The 18,160-nt window shown below is 42.4% G+C and overlaps 1 protein-coding gene across 3 annotated transcripts in view; it reads right to left on the bottom strand.

Moving 5' to 3' along the window:
• Window positions 1-18,160, bottom strand: part of EIPR1 (EARP complex and GARP complex interacting protein 1) — a 57,806-nt gene that overhangs the window by 24,932 nt on the left and 14,714 nt on the right. For all 3 annotated transcript variants that reach the window (XM_077926363.1, XM_077926364.1, XM_028722456.2), the window contains exon 4: window positions 706-862. In XM_077926363.1, coding sequence (XP_077782489.1) covers window positions 706-862 — 157 coding nt within the window. The remainder of the gene's footprint in view (window positions 1-705; window positions 863-18,160) is intronic.

Below are 18,160 nucleotides of genomic sequence, written 5' to 3'. Positions count from 1 at the left end.
ATCTTCATTCAAAATAGGACCCAGCTGTATCCAAACATAGATAAAAACCTGATCCTTCATCTCAGGAACTGGCATGTAAAATTTGGTTAGGATGCCTTAACAGTCCTATCTTACCAGTACACAAACATATAAAAGGGGTGGGGATTTTCATCAATAACGCTGTAAACACACACCAGTCATCATTAACTAATTAGAAGGAAATGTGAAAAGCTTTTTTTGATAATACTCCGCAATCAGTTCTTGATAGGAAAGCATCTACTTTTTTTGCAATAAAAGTGCACAATAAAATAAAATCTCAACTTCAGGGTAGACCAAACATAGGAGAGAAAGTTAGAACCCAAACAAAGATCAAAACAGAATTTCCAAGTTATAGAGAATGTGACTGAACAGCTAGCATTAGTTGGTGTGCAGATGAACATATATACATGTACAAAAGGAAAGACACAGCAGAACTGCAGAAAGATAGTTGCACCAATGTTGAGTTTGCAGGACTAATGCTTTTAATCCCTGATACTGTTTGGAATAAATCTCCCCCCCCCCCTCACAGAAAGCCCCAGAAGAAGTCAGTATGTATGATTTCTCAGAAGTATGTATATTTAAAATGTGCAAACCCCAAACTTACTATAAAGCTGCATTGAACAGAATAGGTCTATCCTTCACATCCCCCCCCCCCTTCCTGAGAGTATAAAATATGCAGAATCCTACCCGGCCATATTGCCATGGGCCGTGTTGTCAAGGTGACAGAGTAGCTCCAGGGTTTGAGCGTTGCTTGATGAATCATCAGGGGATTCATGACTGCCTGATTCCAATTCCTTCGGCATCCTCCAAACAGCCGCACATGTCATGACTTTACTGTCTGAAGCTAAGGAACAGAGGATAATGTCAACAGATCACAGTATGGAGAGATGGAAGAGGGGGGGAGGAAAGGCTTTCTGGAATATGGTTCATCAGTATTTTCATAACCATAGGCGAGTCACAGCACATCTGCCATTTAAAATATTTAAATAATCCTACTGAACTTTATTCTGACGATATGGCACACAGGCAAAATGATGGGTTACAAAGGAAGCAAGCAGTTTAACACAGAGCCCATAATTAGCATAGATTTAACTCAAGATTTCTCACATTTTACAGCCAAACATTCAGTGGATAACACAACCCGCCTCAGAAGTAGTTTTCCAGGGCTGCTTCCCATATGTCCATTTCAATTAATATTGGAAATTACAGCGAGCCGTTGCTAAGAGTACCATTTTTCACCTTAATGCAGGCACAGTTTTTAAGGTCTCCCTCTCTGGCTTTGCTGGGTTGCCTTTAATTTGCATGTGCGGCACTAAATCACCTCCTCTGCAGAGAACGACATTTTTAAAGCCCTATACTTTCAGAGAGCGCCTGCTTCAGTCCTTTCAGCAGAAAGTCTGAACAATCCAATCTCTGAGTCCCTGGTTTATTGGCTCCCCAAAACATTTCAAACCCAAGGCCGTTGCCAGTTCCAGAATTTCCAGGAACGCACAGAATGGAAAACTATTGACATGCTTACAAGTGCTCAAAGACCCTTGTTGCTCTGTGGCACTTTTGACTCTCCAGATGTTGTTGGACTCTACATCCTGTCAGCCCCAGTCAGCATGGCCAATAGTCAGGTGATGTTAGTTGTAACCCAAAATCATATGGCAGGCCACAGGTTCCCCATCTGTAGTGTAATGGGTATTGGAGGTAATCCCAAAAAAGCTCCTGCTTCATGGAAGTTGTGGAAAGCTCTTGCACACCACATTGAATAAATGAAACCAACCAACCCCAAGAACAAAGAGCGATAAGTCAGAGGGTGTCCTCCAAGTATGACTCCATATATAATTATCACCCCATATATGATTAACATGGAATATCCCCCAATATAGTCACATGAATACAAGTATCGCCAGTTCTGGTTTCCAATCCCTAAATCAGGCACAGGCAAACTCAGTCCTCCAGATGTTTTGGGACTACAACTCCCATCATCCCTAGCTAACAGGACCAGTGGTCAGGGATGATGGGAGTTGTAGTCCCAAAACCTCTGGAGGGCCGAGTTTGCCTATGCCTGCCCTATATCATCCATGCTAAATTTATACCATTGCAGAATCAGTGACAAATTTATTACCATCCTGATCTAGCAATGTTTCAAACACTCCCTAAGCCGGATTTCAAAAGGTTATACAATAGTACAATGACAATGTGTTTACTATGTTCATATGTCTTTTTCCTCCCTTTGTATTTATTTATTTATTTATTCATTCCCCTGATTGTTTGGCTTCTGCTGTTTAGTGTTGGGTGTACTTTTGTAGCACCACAAGTTATTCTGCAATCAGCGGGCATGTACACATTGAAACACAGAAAATTTTCAATAAATAGTTAATGCTTAACAAAAGGCTATGCAAGGATAGGGGAGAAAACCTGGTGAAAGCTGCAAGGAATGAACGGCTCAGCACGCAAAACCCCACATTTGGTGAAGGGCATAAAAAACAACAATGCTAATTGTCATTAGTGGAGGAAGACAATAAACTCTCCAGATACAAATGTTCCGAATTATTAGGCTTACAAACTCCATCATAAATGTAAAATGCAGTTTTAGAACCTACTTCTAAACATGAGCCTAGAATGTGGATATAGGCTAAGAACTCTGCTTAAACACAGAACCTGTATTAGGCACTGAAAGTAGTAGCATTAGCATACAAGTGTTTTATAACATTACTTTTTACAACAACCCTATGAGGTAGGTTAAGGCGGGGACGACGACAGTGAATTACTCAAGGCTCTCCAATGAACTCCAGTGGCCAAAATGGAATCTCTACAATATGGCAGTTCAATCCTATTGGTTGAGCTACTCTATCCATCTGCATGTAGGCGAAACTAATAATCCATTGAGGTTCTCTGCAAAAGAGTGCATATTCGGGGAGTATGTGGCCCTCCAAAGGTTGTTGGGAGCAGCAACAATGGTCAAAGATGATGGGGGTTATAGTACAACAACATCTGGAAAGCCACAGGTTCCCCATCCCTATTACAGAGAATGCATAGAAGCATCCCTGTATCATAATGTGGAAAACTAAGGAGAGGGGGATGCAGAAGATTGACAGAAATAAGCGTCATTTAATTTTGCAGAATCCGAATACTAAATGTACTCAACTAACAACGTAGGTAAAACAACACTAATACAGTGGTGCCCCGCAAGACGAATGCCTCGCAAGACGAAAAACTCGCTAGACGAAAGGGTTTTCCGTTTTTTGAGTCGTTCCGCAAGACGAATTTCCCTATGGGCTTGCTTTGCAAGACGAAACGTCTTGTGAGTTCTTGCGAATTTGTTTCCTTTTTCTTAAAGCCGTTAATAGCCGCTAAGCCGCTAATAGCCGCTAAGCCGCTAATAGCCGTGCTTCGCAAGACGAAAAAACCGCAAGACGAAGAGACTCACGGAACGGATTAATTTCATCTTGCGAGGCACCACTGTAAATGAAGTCTAAGGTTGCTAAGTACGTATATCTGCTTCTTTGATACAAAATGAACTACTTCAGTTTCAGACAAACATTTCCTTATTACCTAGCTCAATAAATATTAATGAATAATTCAATTCAATAAATTCAATTCAATTCAATAAAGTTCAATAAATATCAATGAATAAATATTATCTGCTATTGTATGGTACAAGCACAGTGACTAACAGATTTCTTGGCTTAAACATGGTTTAGATCCTTTGGCTATTATTATACACTGGCAGATCACTAACATTGGGTGGAATTGAGCTACCACTACTAACTAACTAACTAACTAATTAACTTATTTTCTATACCTCCCTTCATCCAAGGATCACAGAGCGGTTTACAATATAAAGTCACAAAAATATACAGTGGTACCTCTGGAGGCGAACGGGATCCGTTCCGGAGCCCCATTCTCACCCTGAAGCGAATGCAACCTGCGTCCGTGGGTCGCGATTCGCCGCTTCCGCGCATGACGTCATTTTGAGCGTCTGCGCATGCGCAAGTGGCGAAACCTGGAAGTAACACGCTCCATTACTTCCAGGTCGCCGCAGAGCGCAACCCGAAAAGGCTTAACCTGAAGCGACTTCCAACCCGAGGTATGACTGTATAAAGGGAAAGGTAAAGGGACCCCTGACCATTAAGTCCAGTCGCGGCCGACTCTGGGGTTGCGGCGCTCATCTCGCTTTATTGGCCGAGGGAGCCGGCGTACAGCTTCTGGGTCATGTGGCCACCATGACTAAGCCGCTTCTGGCGAACCAGAGCAGTGCACGGAAACGCCGTTTACCTTCCCGCAGGAGCGGTACCTATTTATCTCCTTGCACTTTGACGTGCTTTCGAACTGCTAGGTTGGCAGGAGCAGGGACTGAGCAACGGGAGCTCACCCCGTCGCGGAGATTCGATCAGCAAGTCCTAGGCTCTGTGGTTTAACCCACAGAACATAGTAACAAAATACTACCATAGTGTTTTTCTAACCCCATTAAGAAACCTGTCCTAGGTTAAGAGTCCAGTTAGTGCGATGTGCTCCCAAAAGAGAAATCCAGCAGACAATTCTGCTAATGGGAAGAAGAGGTGGTTTTCAGCCATTCCACCCAGCACCCTCCCAAATCAACTCTGCAGATGAGGGACTCTCCAGAAGATGGTGGAAGGTGGCAAGGGAAATGGGCAAAAAACCACTCCCTCTCCTCTTCCATTAGTGAAGGCACCCACTGGAACAAAGGCCTGTTTCTGAGTGCAAAGGTACCAACTGGACTCCACCCGCAAGGTCCTGCCCTGTGGCACATTCCCCCTCGGAACACTGTACCTGGCCTAGGAATGACCAGTGTGTTGGGAAAACAAGATTCCGTGCAAATGTAATAAACTGACCAATTTTTTGTTTCTTTGCTATCGCTACAGGCCAAGCTAAGGTTTGGAAACACTGAAGACTGCTCCCCTTTAAAAAAAGGGGGGGGACTAATTGGAGACTGGCTAGACAGATCTCTCACTTTCAAAGTACAATAGCTGCTAATTATATCAAGACTGTGCATATTTGAAGGCACAAGACAGTCTGTTGAGTAGGAAGGTATCAGGTTTTCGCATCTTGCAAACCTGGCTGACATTCCTTGGAGTCTAGCAAGCAGTCCTCCCTCTCCACTGAGAGGCTGTGATATGATGCATCTCTGTCCCGTCTGTGTGCCCAAAATACATTAGGAGCTTATTTTCTGGTCTGAGCCTATGTTGCTGTTTTTGGAGGCATTCTTCACACGTTTTTCTGAATTTCCATCTTGTGGAATGCTCTGATTTTTTCAGTGTTATGACATCTTGCAGTAAGGCCACAGAGTCTCAAACTAAGGGCATGGAGCCCTACAAATAGAGATACTTCTACTGTGAGAAGGAAAAGACTGGGCACATACCTGTGTGTACCTCTTGAGAAAAGCTCAGAAAAGAAGGTTCCCCCCAAACAGTCCAATAAGACCTGGGGGTGCTCAGTTGGCATAAAATGCTAACTAACTTTTAGGGGGAATGGAATAGCCCAGAAAATCAAACGACAAGCCTACTACAAACCTGGAAGGAAGGAAGGAAGGAAGGAAGGAAGGAAGGAAGGAAGGAAGGAAGGAAGGAGGGAAGGAACCAAAATTCAACTGGGCTTGACCAAGTTTTTGGGTATACTTAAATAGCTCTTTGTATTACTGTCACTATACATTTAGCCCCATAATATTTGTTATCCTTTGAAATTCAGAAGTCACTCTTTCTAGAACCTTTTCCTCGAACAATACCAGTAGAGAATGCATTCAGAAAATCCTCAGTGCTAGTGAAATATGCTTTTAAGTTAGTCAAGACTAAACTTGCTCTAGTAATTTCAATGGGAATGTGTTGAAACTAACTTTAGATGGCCCAGGCCTATACATTTCCTAGGACAGTTTTCTAGCTTTGCCACACTTATCATAAATTGGTATCCAAAACGTTGCCAGGAGAGCTAACTTGGCTACACAAGGTTTTATTTTAATCTTCTCTACAGCAGTTTCCGGAAGAACTGATAGACCTAAGTAGCTGAGTGGCCTTTGATCAGTCGGGAGAGATGGGCTGATAGAAACCAACTCCTAGAGGCCTAAGTCACTTCGGGCCCCCCAATAAAATATTTGAGGGACTTGGCCTCCCCAAAGTTGATGGGCATTGCCATTCAGATGGTGCGCATGCGCCATGTCATGTGATCGATTTTGCAGGGTGGAGCTTACCTGTCCCCCCTTCCAAAATTGTATTCGTTGGCACTCCTAGATATGCCTGGGTCCTTGAGAGAAGATATGAAGCAAATCAAAGTTTTTGTGTGTTTTTAAGCATTAAACCACCCTTACTAACACCCACACTCACCTAATGTAACCACAACTTTGGTGCCATCTGTTATATTCTTCAAACCAAAATGATTAAACACGCTGACATCTTGTTGGCAACATACGTTACTGAATGCTCTCTCATGCATCCCATAATCTACCCTTTGAAGGAGTTGCCTGTTACCAACCCTTGGAGTTTTAGAAACCAAGCAGTTCTACAACTCCTAAAAAGCTCATAACGTATTTTCATTGCCCATTACAGAGATGAACCCGTTATTTTTTGTCACTTACAAATCTGAAGTTTAAGGGGACGATTAAATCCTCGCACGCGGTACTTCCTTCTTATTACTCACTCCTTTTACAGGTAAGCACTCTGAACTGCATTAACGAAATGCTCAATATACAGAAGCCAGCACATATCAATCTGGGCAAGTCACTGAAACTCCAGCTGATGTACTGACAATTGCTTAACTTGCTTAGAAAACAACATATAGGGTGGAATTCAATGTAGCGCTAAGGAGAACGTTCTGTCCGTGCAAGCATTTATGTTTGCTCAATGGAATGACAACCTGCCCCCTGCTCCCGCTGCCAAAGCTCTGTTCTAGAGATTCTCCCAACCATGCCTTGGCCTTTGCTACTGGGATGGAGTAGTTAAATCTGCCCATTATTTCATTTTTGTTCGTCTTTTCTACAGCTGCAGGACAGTAAGCTGAAGGCATGTGTACAGATAATTTAATAGATTTGCAAATTACATAGATACATGTGTGGTATATCTATTTGTAAGACGTTCAAAATTATTTCAATTTGCGCATATTACAGCTGCCACTTTTAGCCCTTTTGTTTAAAAATACAACCTATGAGCAACATAGTCCAAATATTTTATACCAATGGTGTTCAACTCAGGGTGAGAAAATGGTTCTATGGTTTAGATCAGCAACCTAGCAGTTCGAAAGTGCAAGTAGATAAATAGGTACCACTCCGGCGGGAAGGTAAACGGTGTTTCCGTGTGCTGCTCTGGTTCGCCAGAAGCAGCTTAGTCATGCTGGCCACAAGACCCAGAAGCTGTACGCCGGCTCCCTCAGCCAGTAAAGCGAGGTGAGCGCCGCAACCCCAGAGTCATTCGCAACTGGACCTAATGGTCAGGGGTCCCTTTACCTTTACCTAGGTCTTTGAGGCTGGTCTGCCAGACTGTTTTGGGTAAACGGCGCCCGCCTTTCCTATGCCTGATGTCATATGATATCAGGTGTGGTAAATTTTTCAAGGCAGAATTCAAAAAGAATTCAAGCTGAAACTACAAAGGAAGAATCTTCCTTTGAAACTTTACGCCATGGCTGCCATGACATCATACAATCCCACCCACTTGTCAAAGTACCCTGTGGAGGGTTGGTGACTTCTGGATCCAACCCTCCAGCCAGACCCTGGTTTGGATCCTATGAGGGATGAAGATGCATATCTTTTGATGCAGATTTTGTTTGACTTGTGATAAAGACAACTGTTGTACAGATCGGCACCTTGAACTGCAGAGCACATGAACCTTTCTAAGCTTTATTAGGTTATTTGAATACTATTGTGGAAAAGGGAAATTTTGAGTTATACTCTGTTTGCCTTCCCACAGCCAATACAGTGGTACCTCTGGTTACATACGCTTCAGGTTACATACGCTTCAGGTTACATACGCTTCAGGTTACAGACTCCACTAACCCAGAAATAGTGCTTCAGGTTAAGAACTTTGCTTCAGGATGAGAACAGAAATCATGCTCTGGCGGCGCGGCGCCAGTGGGAGGCCCCATTAGCTAGAGTGGTGCTTCAGGTTAAGAACAGTTTCAGATTAAGTACGGACCTCCAGAACGAATTAAGTACTTAACCTGAGGTACCACTGTAATCAATTTCTTCCCTTTTCCAATAAAAAGGATATTCCATCTCTTTTCAAGAAATGGTCCCTATGAGGTATGGGATTTGGTTTCCAATGTGATTTACATACATACATATTTGCATTTCTGTGAAGGTTGGATGGCTGGAAATCGTTCTGTACTGTGGTACTTTATCTGTTGTGTTTGAAATAACACAATATAAAAGACTGTAGGCGTTACAGATTTCTGCAGCTCTATTTTTTTTTATAAAAAAAAAAGAGGAAGGAAAAAACAGAGTCTAGAAGGAGAATGCATCAAACATATGTCACCTCTGTGTGAGAATAGAAGATTGCTATGAGTTCTTGTAAAGAGACTTATGTACTATGGGTAAAATGAACAAAAAATACGTTGGTCATCCTTTAATTGCATTCCCAAGTGTTTTTAACTCCAACCAAAGCTGCTGTCTGCAGAAATCCACGCTGGAGCTAGCTGAGCCAAGGCTTCAGTGGCTGACAGGACTTGCTCTTTGATGCGCTCAGGTGGTACAAAGCCAGCTGGCTGCCATTACTCTGTTGCCCTGGGAACCACAATTGAAGTGTACTTCTAAATCTGCACAGGAGGTACTTCTGCACCATTGCCGCAGCAGCTCTCGCTGTGCAAAGTTAAAGTCGCGTAGCAGCTATAGCTGCAGCCCAGCTGGTGCCCATTAATGTTCCCTGTATGACAGGAGCAAGCAGCTAGTCTTAGATGCCTCATTTTTTTTTGCCACTGACAAAACAGAAGGATTTATCATTCTTATTAATGGAGATGAAACACACTTTGCCTGTTTGAATAGGAGGGAGCTCCAAAGGTATAGCACTTTTGAAAGACAACTTTACCACCTTGCTACCTTTTGGTTCTGGCTTGCCATCATTAAGGTCCAAAATGCATCATTTTTTTGAAACCAACAAGTTCAGGGGCCACTGAACTCACTCCCAAAGTAGGGTGTGAAGATAATTTTAAAACACATCACTGCTTGGTTGATAGACAGTATAACTTATACTCAGTAGAAATTCTTAGTATTCATATAGCACTTTCATAATGAATATGAAACCATTTGCAGTAGTCCCTGCAGATCAATACATTCCTTCCCTGTAAATCAGTATATTTTCTCTCACTGCTGAGGCATCACGATTCTCCAGCTACTCAATGGCGAGGGAAATGCACTCTTCACACACTTAGGAACACACTCGCCAATCCTTCATGCATTTCAAGATATGGTGTATATAGAGTATCAGTATGAAAAGCAGATGTCAGGAAGTCCCAATACATGTGCGCCAATGGCAGACCATTACAAGTGGTTTCTTTGGATTTCAAATTACACTTGATCCAACAGAAATTGTTCTTCTGGACTCCTCTCCACCCTTTTAGAACTCACATGGCTACATCTAGTGTTAGCTTGGCAATGCAGTGCAGATCCACACGTGGATTAGGGTATGTCCTGCAACTACAGTCGTACCTTGGAAGTCAATGGAATCCGTTCCAGAAGTCCGTTCGACTTCCAAAATGTTCAGAACCCAAACTGCAGCTTCTGATTGGCTGCTGGACATTCGGGTTCCAAAAGAACGTTCGCAAACTGGAACACTCACTTCCAGGTTTGCAGCGTTCAGGAGCCAAAACGTCCGAGCTCCAGGGCATTCAGGATTCAAGGTAAGACTGCACTTGTTTTGGAGCAGAGGCTATATAGGTAAAGGTAAAGGTACCCCTGACCATAAGGTCCAGTCGTGGACGACTCTGGGGCTGCGTGCTCATCTCGCGCTATAGGCCGAGGGAGCAGGCGTTTGTCCGCAGGCAGCTTCCGGGTCATGTGGCCAGCATGACTAAGCCGCTTCTGGCGAACCAGAGCAGCACACGGAAACGCTGTTTACCTTCCCGCAGGAGCGGTACCTATTTATCTACTTGCACTTTGACGTGCTTTCGAACTGCTAGGTTGGCAGGAGCAGGGACCGAGCAACGGGAGCTCACCCTGTCACGGGGATTCAAACCGCTGACCTTCCAATCGGCAAGTCCTAGGCTCAGTCGTTTAGACCACAGCACCACCCACGTCCTGTATCAATTGCATCAATTGGTTACTAAATACTGCTTTAAGGTTTAAGGAAGCCCATATAACATTGAGCTACTCTCTGATCCTGTGGAGTTCACTAGTGGGCAACACGAGAGCCCTCTCACAACTGCAAAGAGGCAGATTTTACAACACTAGAAGGATAAATTCCCGCCCACTGTTGTGCCACGGACTGAATACTTTACTGTGCTGTCTGTATTTTGAGGAGCCCAAGCAATTGTGGGCGCTCCTTTATTGCAGGTTTTTAGTAGAGGCTTCTTGAACAAGAAATGGACATTTGTCATGAATGCTTTGGTTGACATTCCCTGCACTGCAGAAAGTTGGGACTGGATAGCCCTTAGGGGCCCCTTGCAGCTCTACCATTCTGTGATTTTATGATGCCAGACAGAAGAAGGAAAGCTATCTGTTTGACTAAAGAACCAGGGATCTCTTGATTGGTTCTGATAGGAAATGTCTGTGTGTGAAGGCAACAGGGATGTGGAGAAGGGATGTTTGTGCAAGAGGAACAGGTTGTAATTTTCAATGAGTGCTTCAAGTGGATTATGTTGATGTGGAAAGGAAAGAAGTAACAGAGCATTTTAAATATGATTGGAAATAAACTTTATCTCAATGAACTTATTGTGTAACATGCAGCTCCAAGACTTCTCAAGTCTCCTTGCCAGTGTATGTGGTACGAATCAAAAGTTTGAGAAAAGTGTGTTCATGGTTAAAGTTTAGACAGTTAAGTGTGACTGATCCTGTTAAAAAGAAAATAGTAAAGAATTCATTAAATTATGTGCTTGAATAATGGTCAATTTACTTGAGACCCCAACTTTAGAACTTTAGGACTCTTGTGTTTATATAGCAGAAAGCCTGGAAGCTGGTTCAACATTCAAAGAACACGTAAAGAACATGTGTATCAACTGAGGAAGGGAGAGTTAATGGGGGGGGGAGAGAATGTATTAATTTTCCATTCTAATTTTCAACCCACATGGTTTGGATTAATTACTTGAGAATTAAATAACTTTGTTTCTAATAAACCTGTCACTGCTAAAATTTGTATGAATAAACCCACGGTGGAAATAAGTTATCCTGACGTAAAAATAACTGCCCATAACTGTAACAGGTTTTTTTCCCCCCTTCCATAATAATTTGCTTTTTGTAGAAATGAACAGGTAATGGAGGTCTCTGAAAACTCTTACCGCTCCTTATAGCAAAATGTTTTCTATTGCGTTTGAATGAACAATAAGATTTTCTTTCTCTTTCCTCCCACAGCCAAGTAGGTAAAGGAAATTAAGCAGATAACAATAAGTTATAAATAAACTAGAACGAATAAATTTTCTAACTTTAAAACTTTATATGGTTTATAGCTCTCACACACAAAAAAGATCATTGTTTTGGAAAAAACCCTTCCCCCATTTGTCATTTTTAACCCCTTCCCATGCTAACTATGTTTTCAGGCCCAGAAGCAAATGTTGCTTTCTCTGCAAACTTAGGTGGTCCAGAGATGCACCTCAACCCTCCTGGTGAATAGAAGAAATCTGCCAAGGAATCACTTAGAATAATGTGTTTATTGCTAGTTTATGGCCTCCCAGATGACAGCAAAGTAGCAACAGCCATTTCTTTTCACCTGCATCAAACCAGGACTTGTGGGGTGGCGGGCAAAGGGGGTCTGGAAGAAGGTGACTTGTAAAGACTTTTTCTGGACTACAACTTGAAGCTCCGGGAGATTGAAGGTATTTTTTGGAAGCAACAAGAAGTTTTTCAAGACCAAGAGATTTTCATGAATAGCTAGATATAGAATTGGTATTTTGTATTATATGATAGTTTGAATTTTAGTCGGAACTGTAAATTGACGTACTGAATTGTGTTGTGATGCCCATAAAGGACAAATGTTTCTTCACTTCATGTAATTGTTTGCATGATATCATTTGTATGTTTGGTGTATACCCATAGGAAAATGATAATCCGTATGTAGGTTAGCGTATCACTAAAAAGCTATTGCTGAGTATTGTGATTGCTGAAGTTGCAAAAAATTATTCAAAAGTAGGCATGAAGGTTTCCCCACGTGTTTTATGTCTTTGAATGGATCAGATTGAAAATTTTGATAAGGTGTTATAATAATCCTTGAAAAGGTTATGATCAAAGGGGGACTGATAAGAATTAGAGACCCCAGGTGTATATATATTTTTATTTTGACAATGTTTCAACTTTAATTGTATTTAACCTTTTGGAATGTATTAGGTTTGGTTGTTGTGTGTTCTTCCCTTCTATGCTGCATTCCATCTCCCCTTATCTACCCCTGAAAGTGGTACAAATGGCAGGATATTTAAGCTATCCTTGAAACTATCCAAGACCCAGGAAGAAGGTTTTACGATGCTCTTCCCTCAGTGAAGGCTAGGTTGCTAGGGTAACGCCGGACATCCGAGACCTAAAATGGTCAAATGGTCTGGGCCCATCGGGGCCACTCCAAGGTGATGCAGGGGCGAAAATACCAGTATGGAGCCATGTGTGCTTTACTTCCTGACGTATGTGAAGATGTTTTATGACTCTTTGCTTGCTGTGTTTGAACTATAACATAAGCTTTTGTTCTGAAGTGCCACAGGGCAGACCTTCTCAACTGGTATACAGTGGTACCTCAGGTTAAGAACTTAATTCGTTCCAGAGGTCCGTTCTTAACCTGAAACTGTTCTTAACCTGCAGCACCACTTTAGCTAATGGGGCCTCCCGCTGCCGCCGCTGCGCAATTTCTATTTTCATCCTGAGGTAAAGTTCTTAACCCAAGGTACTATTTCTGGGTTAGAAGAGTCTGTAACCTGAAGCATCTGCAACCTGAAGTAACTGTAACCCGAGGTACCACTGTATTGAGTTGAGTGAGCTCTGTCCTATTGCAATAGCTATAATAAATGCTGGGTCCCTCAATCTGGATGCTGGACATGGAAATAGTTTCGCTGGTTCTGTGGTTTATTCAAAAGGTGTTTGTTCGTCACCTGGGTAACGAGCAAGGTGGTGTAGAGGTGAATTCTTACCACAAAGCCACCACGCTAAAATCACTCTACAGTGGTACCTCGGGTTAAGAACTTAATTCGTTCTGGAGGTCTGTTCTTAACCTGAAACTGTTCTTAACCTGAAGCACCACTTTAGCTAATGGGGCCTCCTGCTGCTGCCGCACCGCCGGAGCCCGATTTCTGTTCTTATCCTGAAGCAAAGTTCTTAACCTGAAGCACTATTTCTGGGTTAGCAGAGTGTGTAACCTGAAGCGTATGTAACCGAGGTACCACTGTATTTCATTTGGTGCTATATCTGGGTGAACGACTAGACGTTTCAAATCTCAGCTGTTGATATTCACTAAAATATTTCATTTTGACCAAGCTGTACTTTTCAAGGGAATCATATTGATGACCTTCATGAGTCTGTAACCTGAAGCGTATGTAACCCGAGGTACCACTGTATAACTAAAAACAGCACATTGAAAGAGACTTATATTCATAACTTTTCTGTGTAAGGGCAAACTCAATTCATCATGATCCAAAGACCCCCTGAAAACAATGCCTTTAAAATACGCCACTACCCAGGTAGCTACAGAGCTAAACAGGTTTCCTGGGAAGGGGAGGTTCCAGAGTCTGAGAGCAATTCATGAGCAGCCATGGATGTGGTCTGGAAAAGCTCCCAATTCCACCCCCCGCCCCCACTGCTATTATTTTTCTGCAGAAAACTTCCTGTTTCCAAAGATGCATTCTTTCATAAAATTAATTAGTGCAGATAAACTAGGTAGCTTCAAAGTTGAAATTTCCTTTTAAAAATAGAAATAATAATTATAGCCCTGCTCATGTTCCATCTATGCATTCCATCAAACTATGGCAAAAAAACAGGATAGAGACTGAGTTCAGCCTCCCATGCATTTGCTGGCCTGCTCCCAATCTCCATGCCTTCCGCAGAAAGCGAGAATGAGCTGTACATACCCAGGGTCTGTACTCTCACTTAGAAACCCTGCTGCAACCAGTGTTTTTGATTGTACATACAGTGGCATGAATACAAAGCCTGTCCTCCCCTTTTGCTGGACAAGCTGATGATGGAGCAGGACCAGTGGGATGCCATTCCCCACACTGCCACACCTTGACTTGAATACATGTGGAGAAAAAGATAAAGGGAAATGTCTATATGTCCAATGTACTGCCCCTTTGAGCATTATGCTCAAGTAAGTATATAATGGGGACGTGGGTGCCGCTGTGGGTAAAACCTCAGTGCCTAGGACTTGCCAATCAAAAGGTCGGCGGTTCGAATCCCCACGGCGGGGTGCGCTCCCGCTGCTCGGTCCCAGCGCCTGCCAACCTAGCAGTTCGAAAGCACCCCTGGGTGCAAGTAGAAAAATAGGGACCGCTTACTGGCGGGAAGGTAAACGCCGTTTCCGTGTGCTGCGCTGGCTCGCCAGATGCAGCTTTGTCACGTTGGCCATGTGACCCGGAAGTGTCTGCGGACAGCGCTGGCCCCCGGCCTATAGAGTGAGATGGGCGCACAACCCTAGAGTCTGTCAAGACTGGCCCGTATGGGCAGGGGTACCTTTACCTTTAAGTAAATAATAAATAATAATAATAATAATAATAATAATAATAATAATAATAATAATAATTTATTTATACCCTGCCCATCTGGCTGGGTTTCCCGAGCCGCTCTGGGCAGCTTCCAACAAAGGCTTTAAAGAGACATTTAAAACACAGGTGTTTAGTACTGGTTCATCTAATCAAGTCTAAACTCTGTCCTCACCTAAAATATGAAATGTCTCAATGTAAATATACCACTGCACAAACACTTTAGGTTAATAAAATCCAGAGGTGATTTTTGCACTGTTAATAAAAGTAACAGCGGAAATGAAATGATTTGAAAAAGTTTATTTTTTTGCTATTTTTCTGCTTTGCTGAATGGTTGGGTTTTTTTGTTTTTTGTTTTGCTGCTGCTGCCCTCGCAATGCAGTCTACCAAACAGATACCAATGTCTGATCTTCCATCCCAAAATGTTATTGTCAACAGGCGATCATTAGCTGGCAAGGACTGCATTACAGTATTTGTAGTTTGTTTGTCCGTTTGTTTGTTTAAAAAAAGACCATGATTCATTCATAAGCACAGGAATTCCCTTCCCCCTTCTCTCCAGCAAAAGAAAGAAGAGGAACCGCTATATGTGAAGCTGCCTTTCTGTGTAGAATTTTTGTTTTTTAAAAAGCAACGCTAAAATGTGCTCTCTCAGAAAATGCCGAAGCTCTGAAGAGACAGGATGTGTTGAATGATGATTTTTGACAGGGGAAAGCGGCATACCCCAAGCCCTCAAAACAGGTTATTTATCATCACATCTTCAAAATCCTCTTAACGGCAGGGCAAAAGCAGACAAAGAGACCATCACCTACAATTATGAGACTTTGCCCTCTGCCGGTTCTTTCCACCATTACATCAAGACAGACTATTGTGTAATGAGACTCTCTGTCTCTCCCCCACCCCTTTTCTTTCTCTCTTCCCTTTCCTCCTCTCTCTCTCTCTCTCTCTCTCTCTCTCTCTCTCTCACACACACACACACACACACACACACATATATATATACACACACACACACAAAAAAAAAAAACAACACCCATATTGCCGCAAGAGTGCTTTCTAGTCAACTCTTCACTTTTTACATGGGAAGAACTATGCACGGAGCTATTATCGCAGGCACAGATTTGAAATATTTATGACAGATGCCTTTGAATCATCTTTTGCCTGCACCCACCCCAGCTTTTCGAGCGAATGAACCTTGACTTGTATGAGCAAGCATGCTCTGCAGCTCCACTGTAGATAAGCCTTCATTTAATCAAACTGAACCCTCACTCACGACCCCCAAACCACCCTCATCAGTGTCAAGGAATGACACTGTCCTCTTTCCCACCGCATTTCCATAAAGCATTAGGAAACCGCTCTTTTAAATCCAAATAAGATGAAGCTGTGAGCACTCTCTCTCTCTCTCCTCCCACCCTCCCGTCTTTCTCCCCCTGCAATATTAAAGCTACAGAATGTATATGCTGAAGCCTTAATGAAATGCGAGACGGCACATCTCTCCTTCTCCTTCTCCCCCCCCCCCCTTCCAATAAAGTCAGGTAATGCAAATGTGAGATCCCTACAGTATTATTAATTCTGCTACATTGCACATTGAGCCAGTGATGCTGGAGCAGAGAGGTACAAGTTACATATCTATTGTGCCAGCTGATCTCTCTCAGGGACAAAGGCTTTCACCCTGAAGGAGAGGGCAGGTGGCGATGCCAGTCTCTGTGCCCTCCAAGGATTTCCCACAAAAGTAAGAGGTGAAAAAAAAGGGGGGGACCAGATTTAATTTCCTACAGCTGTCACACTGATGTGATAAATCGGCATCTCTACAGCTACCAGTGTCAGACCTTATGAAACTGTCCTAGTTATAAAAGTGACAGTATCTTGGCATATAACTGATTTGTTTCAAAAGTGACTTTATTGTGCTATTTATGCCTCTTAGGAATCAAGTGATTTCCCTGCCTCCCCTTCTCCCACCCTGGAAAATAAAATAAAAAAACCAGGCTGTGTGCTATCAAATCTTTCAACAGCACACCAATAGAGTCAGGCTTTTAATCCTGCAGTTGTAAGAAAATGTGTTTATTAGGAGTAAGTTATGCAAGCCCGAGCAACGTATTCAGTGCAATCCACAAATGTTTTCATTTTAGGTGGAAAACCATAAACTGGAATCTAGAAGAGGCAATGAGTGAACACAACTCCCCTTTCCATAATTTTGCAGACATATCATGTGCAAAATTGCTTCTTTTCAAAGCTGCTCAGAGCTGACGTTTGGCATTTGCATTGGTTTATTTGTCAGAATGCTACTTCTTAGTCTCACCAAACTGCTGTAATGTCTGTTCTCAGAACACGTGGCATCCTGGATCATGTAAGAAGCAGACTACATAACCCGGTTTACTTATCCATTACATTTAAATTCATCATAAAAGTAATATTCATTTCAGTTGCATGTTATAACAATAATCTTGCTTCTCTCATTTGGACTTTTTAAAAATATTTGGGCTACTAAGAGCAGCAAGGAACCCTTCAATTCTCAGAAAATAAAAAATGTTCTAGAAAAGTTAAATTGAGTAGTATAAAAGCTTGCTACGATTCCAGTGTAAGTGTGTTCTTAAAATCGTTCTCCCACATTCAGAAAATATAAATCTTTTTTTTCTTTTCTCTCTTTCTTTCTTTTTTTTCTTTTTTTTTTTTTGAAAATCAAAATGTTTCCAGCAAAAGGATTTCAACTTCAGTAGGAACACAGGAAGCTATATTACTACTAGATCTCAGATCATCCATCCATCTAGCTTTACTCCAGCCTTCCCTAACCTGGTACTTTCCAGATGTTGTTGAGCTCCACTCCCATCACCCTCAGCCATATTGCAACATCTGGCGAGCACCAAATAGGGAAAGCCTGGTCTACTCTGGCTGGCAGGGTCTCTCAGGCCAAGATCTTTCCCATCACCTTTTACAGGGTCCTTTTTCACCTATGTGGAGAGAAACACACAGCAGACAGCAATGCTATGAAGATGACTTTTTTTTTTAAAGACACAAATAGTTTCAGACTAGTTTACATATTTAACACCCTCTGCCCACGAGGCCAAAATCTTGCAATAACAGCAGATACGTAAAATGTGCCCTTTTTCACAATTCATCTCCAACAATCGGTTCCGATTTCTGGAAGCCATTCCTCATAATATCTAATATGCTCAACACGGCTTGAGTAGATCAGTACGGTATTATCTGTGGAATGTTTTCTTCAGGGTTGCTGAGCCCCTTCATTACTTACTACAGGGAAACAGCAGCACCTCCAGGTAGAGGAACGTTGAAAATGAAGAGGAGTATTCTGGAGATGCTCAAGAACATCTAAAGAATTGTA

Source organism: Podarcis muralis, chromosome 3 (genome assembly GCF_964188315.1).
Source record: "Podarcis muralis chromosome 3, rPodMur119.hap1.1, whole genome shotgun sequence".
NCBI lineage: Eukaryota > Metazoa > Chordata > Lepidosauria > Squamata > Lacertidae > Podarcis > Podarcis muralis.
Note: the sequence above shows the minus strand (reverse complement) of the source record. Positions and strands in the feature narration are given on the sequence as shown.